The sequence below is a fragment of the Mobula hypostoma genome, chromosome 3 (assembly GCF_963921235.1).
Source record: "Mobula hypostoma chromosome 3, sMobHyp1.1, whole genome shotgun sequence".
Classification (NCBI taxonomy): Eukaryota; Metazoa; Chordata; class Chondrichthyes; order Myliobatiformes; family Myliobatidae; genus Mobula; species Mobula hypostoma.
Window position 1 is genome coordinate 194,963,442 of NC_086099.1, and position 13,783 is coordinate 194,977,224.

At 41.7% G+C, this 13,783-nt stretch overlaps 1 protein-coding gene and 1 long non-coding RNA gene across 2 annotated transcripts in view; one reads left to right on the forward strand and one right to left on the reverse strand.

The window, feature by feature from the left end:
* The first annotated feature begins 908 nt into the window (after positions 1-908).
* The window catches only part of LOC134344477 (integrin beta-1-like), a 100,275-nt gene continuing 87,400 nt past the window's right edge, over positions 909-13,783 (forward strand). Inside the window, exons 1-2 of the mRNA XM_063044355.1 lie at positions 909-1,056; positions 1,271-1,446. Coding sequence (XP_062900425.1) covers positions 1,408-1,446 — 39 coding nt within the window. The 5' untranslated portion in view covers positions 909-1,056; positions 1,271-1,407. The remainder of the gene's footprint in view (positions 1,057-1,270; positions 1,447-13,783) is intronic.
* LOC134344479 (uncharacterized) lies at positions 6,015-13,092 on the reverse strand. The gene is made up of 3 exons (XR_010017445.1): positions 12,955-13,092; positions 11,434-11,516; positions 6,015-8,207 (listed from the first exon to the last, which is right to left on the reverse strand). It is a non-coding gene; the product is annotated as an uncharacterized LOC134344479 (long non-coding RNA).

Consider the following 13,783-nt stretch of genomic DNA (forward strand, 5'->3'; position numbering starts at 1 on the left):
CAGTTTGTTAGAAGCTGCAGCTGGATGCACTTCTTACAGTTGTAGTGGTCAGGGATACTGGAGGTCTCCCTGCCTTCCCACATCCCACAAGAGGAGCACTGCAGCATCCTGCCTGTCATCTCTACCTAGCTGAACAGATATCAAAAAAGAGGAAAAAAAATTGAGCTGTTCTTTCCTTTGCTTTCTCTGAGTTAAGCCTCTCTTCATTGAAGCCTTGAAGAGCTAAAGCCTCAAGACCACCACTCTGACTATGTTCACTCGGACGATGGCCGCTGCACTTGCCCTGCCTTCCTTTAATTTGGTTTTATTAATTAATCCCAAATGCCGTTTGGCCGCTGGTCAAAGCTGCTGCGAACCGCTCCTACCCTTTATCCTTGGGTGGTGGACCTGATTGAAGTCCCCTCCTCTCCGAGCTTCCGATGTCCGGAATGGTGTAACATGCATTGTTCCCTTTGTCTCTGTGAAGTGCCTTTAGATTCTTTCTCTATGTTTAAAAATAAGATTTTTATTAAAGTGATTCTAATGAATGGGGAAAAAAACATAATCAAGGAAAGGAGTACAAATCTCATCATTTCACTATTGTTTTTAGTTTTTTTACATTAATTTGCGATAGCCAGTATTTATTCTCATCCTTGTGAACATAATAGTGGACCACATATTTGGACCGCAGCAGTTGTGAACATACTTAACTGATTTGAACAGTGACAATAATTATGACTTTATTGAAGAGTTTCCTGTATTTCGTTATGTCTTATATATCTGTTCCCTGTAAGTGGAAATGACATCATGAATGACTGTGCTCTAACTTCGTTATCAGCCTGCCCTTGGCAGGAGCTGGCATCTGCACAGTAACAGATCTTGCCCTCGTGACAAAATCAAACAAAAAGCAAAATGATTGCAATAGTGAGTGCATGCCCTTGGACACACCCTGACAACATTTGAGTTATCCCACAGAAGAAAGTGAACAGTCGCATATCTTATCTCAGGTCTGGTACAAATGGGTGTACCAGACACAACCCAGATGCCTCCAGTCTCAGTCGTCTTCTTTCAGCCGCAGTAAGTTAAAAATGAGAGCTGAATTGCTATTAGCTAGAAGAGAGCCATTTTGTATTAGTCACACATACTTGCTGGAACACATAATTCTAAAGCATGTTGGCAGCTTTCCAAGATGTGGAGTGAAACATATGTCTAAGGCTCTCTTACTCATCTGGAATTGTAGCAGAAATATTCTGCCTGGGTAATATGTTAAATTATGTCCCATGTTTTTCAGGGAACACAGTTGCTGCTGTAAGGTTAACTTATGGGAGTAATGTTTGACAAATGGATTAATTGAAGCAGATGACAGACTGCTGCACCCTATAGAGCAGACATATTTGCAGTGCCTTTAAAAGCTGGACTTGCTGACACATGCCAGGCCTGTGTTGGCCACAAAAGGAAAATCATAAGGTGAGTCAAAAGATGACACAGTTGAACACAAGCTTCCTGTGTAAATGAATGACTGATCCAACTCAGACCAAACAGCATTGTTCTTATCTAAAGCTGCCAAATAAATATAAGGTACCATCAATTCTGAAGCTGGTACTGAAGTGTGATTCACTACTTAAAAGTTGTTCTTTTGGCATAGGCAATGCTAAATGTAGTGGAATTTCATATCCTACCTGCCCTGGAAAAGTAATGAATTTTCTCTTTAATGATAAAACATTATCAGAAGCATTGACAGAGCAGACAGAATCAGAATCAAATTTATTATCACTGACGTATGTTGTGAAATTTGTCATTTTGCAGTAGCAGTACATAAAAATGCTATAAATTACAATTAGAATAAATAAATAGAGCAATCCATAGAGCTCAGAAAAATAGAGGGCTATGGGTAGCCCTAGATAATTTCTAAGGTAAGGACATGTTCGGCACAGCATTGTGGGCTGAAGGGCCTCTATTATACTATAGGTTTTCTCTGTTTCTGTATTCTCGATAGAGCGGAGGCTAGTGCCTGTGATGGAGCTGGCTGAGTTTACAACCCTGTGAAGCTTCTTGCAATCCTCTGTATTGAAATGTGTACAATTAAAGTTTTTTTTAATACAGTGAGTTGTAGGTGTCTGGTTTGGGCTGCTAGGGGGAGTGGTAGATACAGTAAAGGTGTTACAAGGCTGTTGGACAGATACAGTACATGAATTTGCAGGGAAAAGAATTAGTTTAATTCAGCATCATGTTTGACACAGGCATAGTGGGCTGTAGAGCTAATTCTAGGGCAGTATGGATCTAGAAAGCTGAAGTCAAAGTAAAATTTATTACTGTATCATGTCTCTGTATACTACATTGAGGATTGATTTTCTTGCAGGCACTTACAGAAATATATAGAAACACAACAGAATTTATGAAAGCAATACATAAACAATGACTGACAAACGACCAATGTGCAAAAGAAGACAAGTTGTGCAAATATAAAAAATAATACTGAGGACATGAGTTGTTGAGCTCTTGAAAATGAGTCTGTAGGTTGTGGAATCAGTTCAGAGTTGTGGTGAGTGAAGTTCTCTATGCCGGTATACACTCTACAATAGAATCTTCAGGCTGGTATTAGGCTGGGATTTCTGGGAATTTGATACATCAATAGAGATGAATGACAGTGGCTGTCCAAGGTAGGCTGGTGTGTAACTTGCTGGAAAGTTTACAAGGCTAGTTTTTTTTTTACACAAAGTGGCACGTGCTTGGAGCATGCAGCTGGTGGAGATGATAGAAACAGGTACAATAGTAAATTTTATGAGTTATTTAGACAGGTACATGACTAGTCAGGGGATTGAAGAACACAGATATATGCAGGCAAATGGGATTAGTTAAACTGGCATCATGGTTGGCGTAGACAATGGGTTAATCTTGTGCTGGACTTTTCCATGTCTCTCTGCTCGATAAACTGAAGCAAAGTACTTGCGTTCATATTTGTGGTTTTCAATTTACACCCTCCCTTGTTAAGCCTGGTAGTTAACAAGAATCATTGCAGGAATGACTTCAGTGGATGCAAACCTTGGAAGCTGTACACAATGTTACAGCCATTGCTACATCACACAGTTTGCAAAGGGACTGATCTCTAACCCTTACTGTTTGCTGATGCTAATTCAGAAAACCGCAGGTTAACTTTTCTCTTCATTAACTTTCTTCCATGAATACTGTGACTCACCAAGTAGTTGGAAGGTTATTAAGAACAATTTAGTGTTATGAAGAATGGTCTGGAATCTTTATAACGGATTTCAGAGGATTCAGAGGGCTTCACAATGTCTCCAGGGCAATAAATGTTGGGTTTGCTGGCATTATTCATATCTACTTCTAACAACAGCAAATCCTAACATTATCTTTACTATCAGTGTGGAAATCCTGGATTCCCTGAGAATTTGTGCCCCTGAGCACTTCCTGGAAAATTATTGTCATGTACTGTATTTAACATTTTAAAAAAACACTGATGCTCCATCTGTTGTTCAAGTGGGGGAACTGTATCTTGAGTTTTAGCAATTGCACTAATATGTGTGTGCACCACCACTAGGCAGAATTTACAGGAATCTTTGACATGAAAGATTATTAGCATATGAATAGCATTCTAACACGCAACTGTTTGGCTGTCTAAGTCTATGCTTCATAAACCTGAGGTCACTGAGAACTCTGATAACTGCTGCTTGTCTTGTCCACTCATCTCCTGCTCACTCTTGGTTGATTTAAAGTTTTTTATCCTTGTTTATCCAAATGCCCCAGGGCCTTGCTCCTCCTTAATTACATAATCTCTTTCAGCTATGCAGTGTTCCTTTGTACCTGGCCTTCAGATCATTTTATCACTCCACCATTATTGGCTGTGCCTTCAGCTGCCAAGTTCTGAAATTTCCTCCTCATAACTCTCTACTTTAAAATTAAACGTTCACCTTTGCCTGCCTGCCCGAACATCTTTAATTTGGCTCAGTGAAGACTGCAGTGAAATACCTTGGGAGGGTTTTGCTTATTCAAGTGCATGTAAACACAAGCTGTAATCAGAAGTTGCTGTTGAAACAAGGGCAAGGATTATAAAGAAAACAAATGAGTACCAGGTGATGGGGAGGGCTGGGTGAGAAGGGATGAGCTGACTAGGGAATTTCTAAGACAGGGAAGATGTAATGAGTGGTGGGTTTACATTAAACCTGATGAAAATGGTGAAGGATGATATGTTGAATGCGGAGGCTGGTTGGGTGAGAACCAAGAGATCAATTACTGCTCTGGGAGGAGGGAGATGAGATATGATGTGTAAAACATGGAGGAAGGGCCTGTGAAGGGTCCATCAACTATGACAGAGGGAAAGTCATGTTTCTAGAAGAGCAACATTTCAGAAACGCTGGAGCAGAAGGCCCTATTTTGAGAACAGGTGTGGTAGAGACAGTGAAATTGAAGAAAAGAGATAGCCTCCTACAGGAGGCAAGGTGAGAGGGGGTAGCGAAGGTTGCTGTGGAAGGTATGTCAGAGAAGGTCTAGGTGAGCGTGAGTGCAAGGGGGAAGGTCGGTAGCAAACATAATGAAGCTGAAGAGTTCTGCATGAACCCAGGAAGCAGAATCACCACAAGCGTCAGCCATGTATCAAAGTAAGACTTTTCTGAGGGGGAGAGGTTGAGAGTGTGGTGGAATAGGCTTAGAACAAGTGTTATTCTGGTAGACAGCAAAAAGACAGGCAGAGCTGTGCACATGGCTACAGCTTTGATCTGCAGAAAGTTGGAGGAATTGAAAACGAAGTCGTTGACGGTACAGCAAGACCTGCCAAGCAGATGAGAGTGTTCATAAAGAGGATTGTCTTGGGTCTTTTTAGAAGAAGGTTACAGAGTCAGGGATGTGGGCGGAGTTAATATGGCGCCAAGTGGCTGCCTCTTTGAGCTCATCTGCGGAAACAGCTTAAACTCCTGTCTTTAAATCTCTTTTATTCCCTTTTCATGGTGGCTGGGGTTTTATCAAGGTTCTGATCTTCAATGACACTCAAACTGTGGTTATTTTATGGTGGATGAACTCCCACTCCTGGAGCTCACCAGCCGACTGTTTTCCGGCATTCTCCAGGTGCGGCTTGGAAGAAGGTGCCTCTGGGGTGCGGGGATGACAGATCCCAGGCCGGTGTTGCTGATTGAGGCACCGTGGGAGAAGGAACATCAGGATTTTGCTGCAGTGGATGTACAGACGGAGATCTCTGTAGTCAAGCAATCACACTTTCTCTCTCTTTCTCGCGCTGGTGGGGAGAGTTTGCTGCTGATTCTTGAGTCAGAGAATCTCAGAATGAAAAGTGACACAGCAGACTGTAATGCTGTAATATTATAGTGGTTGTTAGTCCCCCCTTTTGCTGTGAAATGGGTGACATCTCTCTGTCGCTTGTTAGTGAGAGAGAGAGCCTATGGCATGTCAAACTGTCAGGTAAGCTATAGCAACACACACAAAATGCTGGTGGAACGCAGCAGACCAGGCAGCATCTATAGAAAGAGGTACAGTCGGCGTTTCAGGTCGAGACCCTTCGTCAGGACTAATGGAAAAAAGAGATAGTAAGAGATTTGAAAGTGGGAGGGGGAGGGGGAGACCCGAAATGATAGGAGAAGACAGGAGGGGGAGGGATGGAGCCAAGAGCTGGACAGTTGATTGGCAAAAGGGATACAAGGCTGGAGAAGGGAGGGGATCATGGGACGGAAGGCCTTGGAAGAAAGAACTGGGGAGGGGAGCACCAGAGGAAGATGGAGAACAAGCAGGGAGTTATTGTGAGAGGGAAAGAGAGAAAAATAAATAAATAAATAAATTAGGGATGGGGTAACAATGGGAAGAGGTAAGCAATAGTTTTGTTGACTGCAGATCATGGTCTTTCTTCGGATGCTTTGCTGTTGCTTGGTAGGTGGTGGAGGCTAACGCTTTTTCGCTGAAACGGGTGGGGGGGGAGGTTGATGCCTTGATGTTTGCTTGTGCTTGTGCAGTAGAGGCGGGAGAGGGGGCTTTGGGGTTCTAAAGTTCTTCTGTCGTTCATTCTTTTAGGGATCTTCTGTTTTTCATGGATGTCCATTCTCTGACAATAAACAGAACCATTTGAAGACCATCTTGGTTGAGAGAGACTTGACATTCAGGTTAAAGATGAGTTGGTTGGAAATTATGCAAGCATAGCATCATAGAGTAACACAGCATCGAACCAGGCCCTTCAGCCTAACTCATCTCTGATGAACATGATGCCCTATGTTAGCTCCATTTGTCTACATTTGGCCCATATTCCTTTAAGTCTTCCCTACACATTTGTGGAAGGAAATTATTAAGGAACTAAGGGAAAAAAACAAACAAGGAGATGGATCTAAAATAATATAACACAGTACATGCTTTTATATGGCTGGTAGTATTGTTACAATACTTATGAACAAAATTCAAAATTCAAAATTTCACTGCTTAATTCTACATCCTCAACACTGACTGCTTTCTCCCTTGTCTTAGCCCTTAGCTCCCTTGTCTTAGTCATAGAACCATAGAATCTTACAGCATGGAAACCGGCCCTTCAACCCACCAAGTCCATGCTATCCTTATAACCATATAACAATTACAGCACAGAAACAGGCCATCTCGGCCCTTCTAGTCCGTGCCGAACGCTTACTCTCACCTGGTCCCATCTACCTGCACTCAGTCCATAACCCTCCATTCCTTTCCTGTACATATACCTATCCAATTTTTTTTTAAATGACAAAATCGAACCTGCCTCTACCACTTCTACTGGAAGCTCGTTCCACACAGCTACCACTCTCTGAGTAAAGAAGTTCCCCCTCGTGTTACCTGTAAACTTTTGCCCCTTAACTCTCAGCTCATGTCCTCTTGTTTGAATCTCACCTACTCTTAATGGAAAAAGCCTATCCACGTCAACTCTGTCTATCCCCCTCATAATTTTAAACACCTCTGTCAAGTCCCCCCTCAACCTTCTATGCTCCAAAGAATAAAGACCCAACTTGTTCAACCTTTCTCTGTAACTTAGGTGCTGAACCCCAGGTAAAATTCTAGTAAACCTCCTCTGTACTCTCACTATTTTGTTGACATCTTTCCTATAATTTGGTGACCAGAACAGTACACAATACTCCAAATTTGGCCTCACCAATGCCTTGTACAATTTCAACATTACATCCCAACTCCTATACTCAATGCTTTGATTTATAAAGGCCAGCATACCAAAAGCTTTCTTCACCACCCTATCCACATGAGATTCCACCTTCAGGGAACTATACACCATTATTCCAAGATCACTTTGTTCCACCGCATTCCTCAATGCCCTACCATTTACCATGTATGTCCTACTTTGATTAGTCCTGCCAAAATGTAGCACCTCACACTTATCAGCATTAAACTCCATCTGCCATCTTTCAGCTCACTCTTCTAACTGGCCTAAATCTCTCTGCAAACTTTGAAAACCTACTTCATTATCCACAACGCCACCTATCTTAGTATCATCTGCACACTTACTAATCCAATTTACCACTCCATCATCCAGATCATTAATGTATATGACAAACAACATTGGACCCAGTACAGAACACTGAGGCACACCACTAGTCACCGGTCTCCAACCTGACAAACAGTTATCCATCGCTACTCTCTGGCATCTCCCATCCAGCCACTGTTGAATCCATTTTACTACTTCAATATTAATACCTAACGATTGATTAGATTAGATTATGAGGACACGCAGTCCTCCTTTATTGTGATTTAGTAATGCATGCATTAAGAAATGATACAATGGTTTTCCAGAATGATATCACAGAAACACATGACAAACTGACTTAAAAACTTGAGAAAAACCACATAATTATAACATATAGTTACAACAGTGCAAAGCAATACAGTAATTTGATAAGAACAGTCCGTGGGCACGGTAAAAGTCTCAAAGTCCCATCATCTCACGCAGACGGTGAACCTCCAGCGCCGCAAATTTTCCGATGCAGCATCCTGGAAGCATCCGACCACAGTCCGACTCCGAGTCCGTCTGAAAACTCCGAGCCTCTGACACCGAGCACCATCTCTGCCAAGTGCTTCGACCCCAGCCCTGGCAACAGGCAGTAGGCAAAGCCGAGGATTTGGGGCCTTCCCCTCTGGAGATTCTCGATCGCACAGTAGCAGCAGCAGCGAAGTGGGCATTTCAGAAGTTTCTCCAGGTGTTCCTCTGTGCTTCTCACGGCTGTCTCCATCAAATCAGGATTGTGCACGGCCCCCTAGTTAACACATATCGATATCATTCGGAATGGCCGCACGTGCTGCGTCGTGCCGCCATCTTCTCCTCCCTCCCTATTGATTGAAACTTCCTAACTAACCTTCTGTGTGGAACCTTGTCAAAGGCCTTACTGAAGTCCATATAGACAGCATCCATGGCTTTACCCTCATCAATTTTCCTAGTAACCTCTTCAAAAAATTCAATAAGATTTGTCAAACATGACCTTCCACGCACAAATCCATGTTGACTGTTCCTAATCAGACCCTGTCTATCCAGATAATTATATATACCATCTCTAAGAATACTTTCCATTAACTTACCCACCACTGACATCAAACTTACAGGCCAATAATTGCTAGGTTTACTCTTAGAACCCTTGTTAAACAATGGAACCACATGAGCAGTATGCCAATCCTCCGGCACCATCCCTGTTTCTAATGACATTAGAAATATTTCTGTCAGAGCCCCTGCTATTTCTATACTAACTTCCCTCAAGGTCCTAGGGAATATCCTGTAAGGACCTGGAGACTTATCCACTTTTGTATTCCTTAAAAGAGCCAGTACTTCCTCTTCATTAATCATCATAGTTTCCATATCTACCCTACTTGTTTCCCTTACCTTACACAATTCAATATCATTCTCCTTAGTGAATACCGAAGAAAATAAATTGTTCAAAATCTCCATCTCTTTTATCTATCTCTGCACATAGCCGTCCACTCTGATTTTCTAAGGGACCAATTTTATCCCTCACTATCCTTTTGCTATTAATATAACTGTAGAAACCTTCTGGATTTATTTTCACCTTGCTTGCCAAAGCAACCTCATATCTTCTTTTAGCTTTTCTAGTTTCTTTCTTAAGATTCTTTTTACATTCTTTATATTCCTCGAGCACCTCATTTACTCCAAGCTGTCTATATTTATTGTAGATCTCTCTCTTTTTCCAAACCAAGTTTCCAATATCCCTTGAAAACCATGGCTCTCTCAAACTTTTAACTTTTCCTTTCAACCTAACAGGAACATAAAGATTCTGTACCCTCAGAATTTCACCTTTAAATGACCTCCATTTCTCTATTACATCCTTCCCATAAAACAAATTGTCCCAATCCACTCCTTCTAAATCCTTTCACATCTCCTCAAAGTTAGCCTTTCTCCAATCAAAAATCTCAACCCTGGGTCCAGACCTATCCTTCTCCATATTTATAGTGAAACTAATGGCATTGTGATCACTGGACCCATAGTGCTCCCCAACACATACCTCTGTCACCTGACAAATCTCATTCCCTAACAGGAGTGTGATAGGGTCCTGAATTACCCCTATGAACTGTGCTTTTGACGAGAGAGAGAGTTATCTAACACCAACATGTCGTTTTGAAAAGAGAGAGAGAGAGAGAGTTATTTAACACCGACATGTTGTTTTGAAAAGAGGGAGAGGAAGAAAGAGAGAGAGAGAGACAAAGACTAACTTTTGGACTATCACTTTAAGGCACTGGGAGTAACTTTTGGATTTCTGCTGAGTTGGAGAGAGACAGCACCGAGCAGCTTGTAAGTTGTTATGGTGACCGAGGGCGGCGTTATTTGATGGACAATCGATGTTATGATTTTTCGGCAGCATGTTGATACTTCCCAAGGACTTGGCATGCTGGTGCATTTCTTACACAGTCAAAGGAAGGAGGAGTTATTTGAATGACAGTTGGTACCCAGTACAGTGAGATAAATATCAGATGATATAGACCTCAGACACATGCTTTGGGACACTGAATGAGCTTTGTTGTGCCCATAGAAAAAATGGGTGTTTGGAGGATTGCTTAGTCGCTCTTGCAGTGAGAAAAGGGATTGACCAGTGGGGAGTTGTCCATGTGTCCACCCTTGCCTGGGTTGATAGCTCCACCACAGAGAACCGGTCCCCTTTGTTGTGGTCACAGTCAGTGACTTCCAAAGTTTTTCGGAGGACAACGAGAAGATCGATGGTGTCAGCTCACCTGAAGACTCAAATCTCTCCCTCTCTCTCTCTCCATCACTAATCAACTCAACACCACAAACTGAACTGAACTTTACTCATCATTGTAAGATTGTATCTTTTTACCCCTAGACTTGAAGAAGCTTGATTTTCATATATTTTTCCACACTTACTTATATGTAATCATTGCTAACCTGTTTGATTTATCTACATTTATATTACTGTATTGCATAGTTACTACAGTAATAAATATTATTATTTGTTAGCAATACCGGACTCCACAGTGTTTTCTATTTCTGCTGATTCTTTATTCCCGTCACGGGGTACGTGACAGGAGATCCAACACTGCCCCTTCTCTATTTGGTACCTCTATGTATTGCTGCAAAAAACTATCCTGCACATATTTTACAAACTCCAAACCATCCAGCTCTTTTACAGAATGGGCTTCCCAGTCTATGTGTGGAAAATTAAAATCTCCCACAATCACAACCTAGTGCTTACTACAAATATCTGCTATCTCCTTACAAATTTGCTCCTCCAATTCTCGCTCCCCATTAGGTGGTTTATAATACACCACTATAAACGTTACTACACCTTTCCCATTCTTCAATTCCACCCAAATGCCCTCCCTAGATGAGCCCTCTAATCTATCCTGCCAAAGCACTGCTGTAATATTTTCTCTAACAAGCAATGCAACATTTCCCCCTCTTGTCCCTCCGATTCTATCACACCTGAAGCAATGAAGTCCAGGAATAATTAGTTGCCAATCACACCCCTCCTGCAACCATGTTTCACTAATAGCTACAACATCATATTTCCAGGTATCAATCCATGCTCTAAGCTCATCCACCTTTTTTACAATGCTCCTAGCATTAAAATAGATGCATTTAAGAAACTCTCCACCTCTTACTCTCTGTTTATCCCAAATGGTGCAAACAACTTTATTATCTTTTTCTTCCTTCTCCCCTACAACTTCAGTCTGAGTGCTTCCCTTCTCTGTCACCTGCCTATCCTCCCTCACACACTGTCTACTAGCTTTCTCTATTTGTGAACTAACCTCCTCTCTCTTAGTCTCTTCAATTTGATTCCCACCCCCCCAACCATTCTAGTTTAAAGTCTCCCCAGTAGCCTTTGCAAATCTCCCCGCCTTGGAGAATCTATTTATAATAATCCAATATTATTCTTTCCACACTCCCATCAGCTCTACTCAGATTCTATCCTTCACTTATATATTATTAGCAAATGGATAGTAACCAATTAACCTACCAACCTGCATGTCTTTGGGATGTGGGAAGAAACTAAAAGAGACACAGGATGAACTCCACATGAAAAGTCAGGATCAAACGCTGGTCCCTGGAGTGTGAATCAGAATTAGAATCAGGTTTATTATCACTGGCATGTGATGTGAAATTTGTTAACTTAGCAGCAGTTTAATGCAATACATAATCTAGCAGAGAAAGGAAAAAAATAAATAAAATAAAAAAATAATAAATAAACAAGTAATTCAATTACATATATTGAATAGATTAAAAAAACATGCAAAAATCAGAAATACTGTATATTAAAAAAAGTGAGGTAGTGTCCAAAGATTCAATGTACATTTAGGAATCAGATGACAGAGGGCAGGAAGTTGTTCCTGAATTGCTGAGTGTGTGCCTTCAGGTTTCTGTACCTTCTACCTGACGGTAACAGTGAGAAAAGGGCATGCCCTGGGTGCTGGAGGTCCTTAATAATGAACGCTGCCTTTCTGAGACACCGCTCACGTGCGTGACTGCCGAATTCTTTCAGCTACTTGCCTGCAAGAGCACCCTGACTCTGCGCCAGTGTCCGTGGTTGTGACGTATGTATCGATTGATAATTAGCATATTCATAATAATACAATATGAGAAGGGATTTTGTGAAGGACATATCTTAAACTGAGGAGAAGAACACAAGAAATTAATGCAAGACTTAACATTTCTCTGTGATGGCTAGAAAAGTAAACAGAAAATTAGTAATCGATGAGTAATATTGTTAATAGGAAATTGAGAAACATAGAAAATCATAAATCCTAAGATTCTCATGGGAACTTAAAATAATTAGCAGAAAAGTATTTGTAAGTTTTTGTGCTTTTGATAAAATGTTAAGATTTTACTTTCCTGTGATTAACTGCAAAACTGATAGTGATAATGTTACGCATGGTCTGAGAGGCAAAAGAGCCTAAAAGTAGCCAAGTCACTTCTGCACTAAGGACTCTCTATCAATACAGTTCATAAATAAATATTTCTATCAGATCCATTATTATATTGCTGTTCTGTTTGCCAATGAAAAGTGCAGCATGAAGTCAGAATCAAATATTTGATGTATTTCATATTCAGTTACAGTGTTGAAAAGGAAACTGGGTCTGTCAGAGAGTCTGTGTAGCGGGGCTGCCTGTGGGGCCTGGTATTGGATGGGAAGGTTGAGGTGGGAGATGTTGGGCTCACTGCTGCTTCCTGGCTGGCAGACTGAGTGCTGGCCTTTGCTGGGGTCTGATAGTATTTGTCTGTGTTTTGACAAACCACACTGACTCTCTTATTCTCTCATCCTGTTGGATGTGTTGGAACCTGCTGCCTTGCCTCCTGTTGCTTGGCTGCACAGACCTCCCCACACCCAGTGATGTCTATACTAACAAGATTTACAGTGATCATTGTTGATAGATTGTGTTACCATCAAGATATGTCTCGGCCAGGAAGGGACGTGCAGCTTCTTACAGCTCCAAAAGGCCCGTGGTCACCGTGCCAGCTTACTGCATGAACCCTTGGCCCCTCACCTTGGAACACATAACAGCAGCCTTCACAGAGAGAAAAAAGAGGCTCCCGATGCTGGAATCTGGAACAATAATCCATCAGCAGGAGGAAATCCACAGATCAAGCAGCAGCTGTGGAGAAAAAGGAATTATCAACATTTCCGGTTGAAACAGTGCATCAGGGACTGAGAGTGGAGGGTGGAGGTAGCCAGTATAAAGTGGAGAGGTGGAATGTTGAGGCAGCAGCCCAAGGTGATTGGTGGACTGAGGACCAGTGAATTGTGATGGACAGGCAAAGGGGAGAGGGTGTGTTTGGTGCTGGGAGACAGAGGCATGTGGATGTTAGATGGAGACAGTCAAAGGGAGAGAGAGAAAAAAAATGAAACAAGGTGGTTCGACCCGAAATGCTAACAATTCTTTTCCCCACAAATGCAGCTCCACGTGCTGAGTTCCTCCAGTGGTTTGACTGTTGTTTTGCAGAGAGCCTCTCTGCGCCAGAGCACAGAAAATTATTTGCTTTGTGATAGTTAACAGAGGGCAGGGGTTCTCACCAGAGTCCTGACACAGTAGCTCACAGGAAGAGCTGTTGTCTAAGTAAAGTACATAACTGTGTAGTGGAGTGGAGGACTAAGGGCATTACAACAACCCAGCAGTGTGTGGAGTACAGCTTAGGCGAGCCCCAATATATACATATAACAAACTGAGCCTAGGAAGTTAAATTAATTAAAATAAGACATTAATGAAAAATGAAAGGAGAATTAAAGACATACAGAGGGAATTTTACATTTAAAAATGTTAAAATGATTGCTTTGAACAAAATGAAAGGGGGGAAAATAAAAGATAACTTGATGTA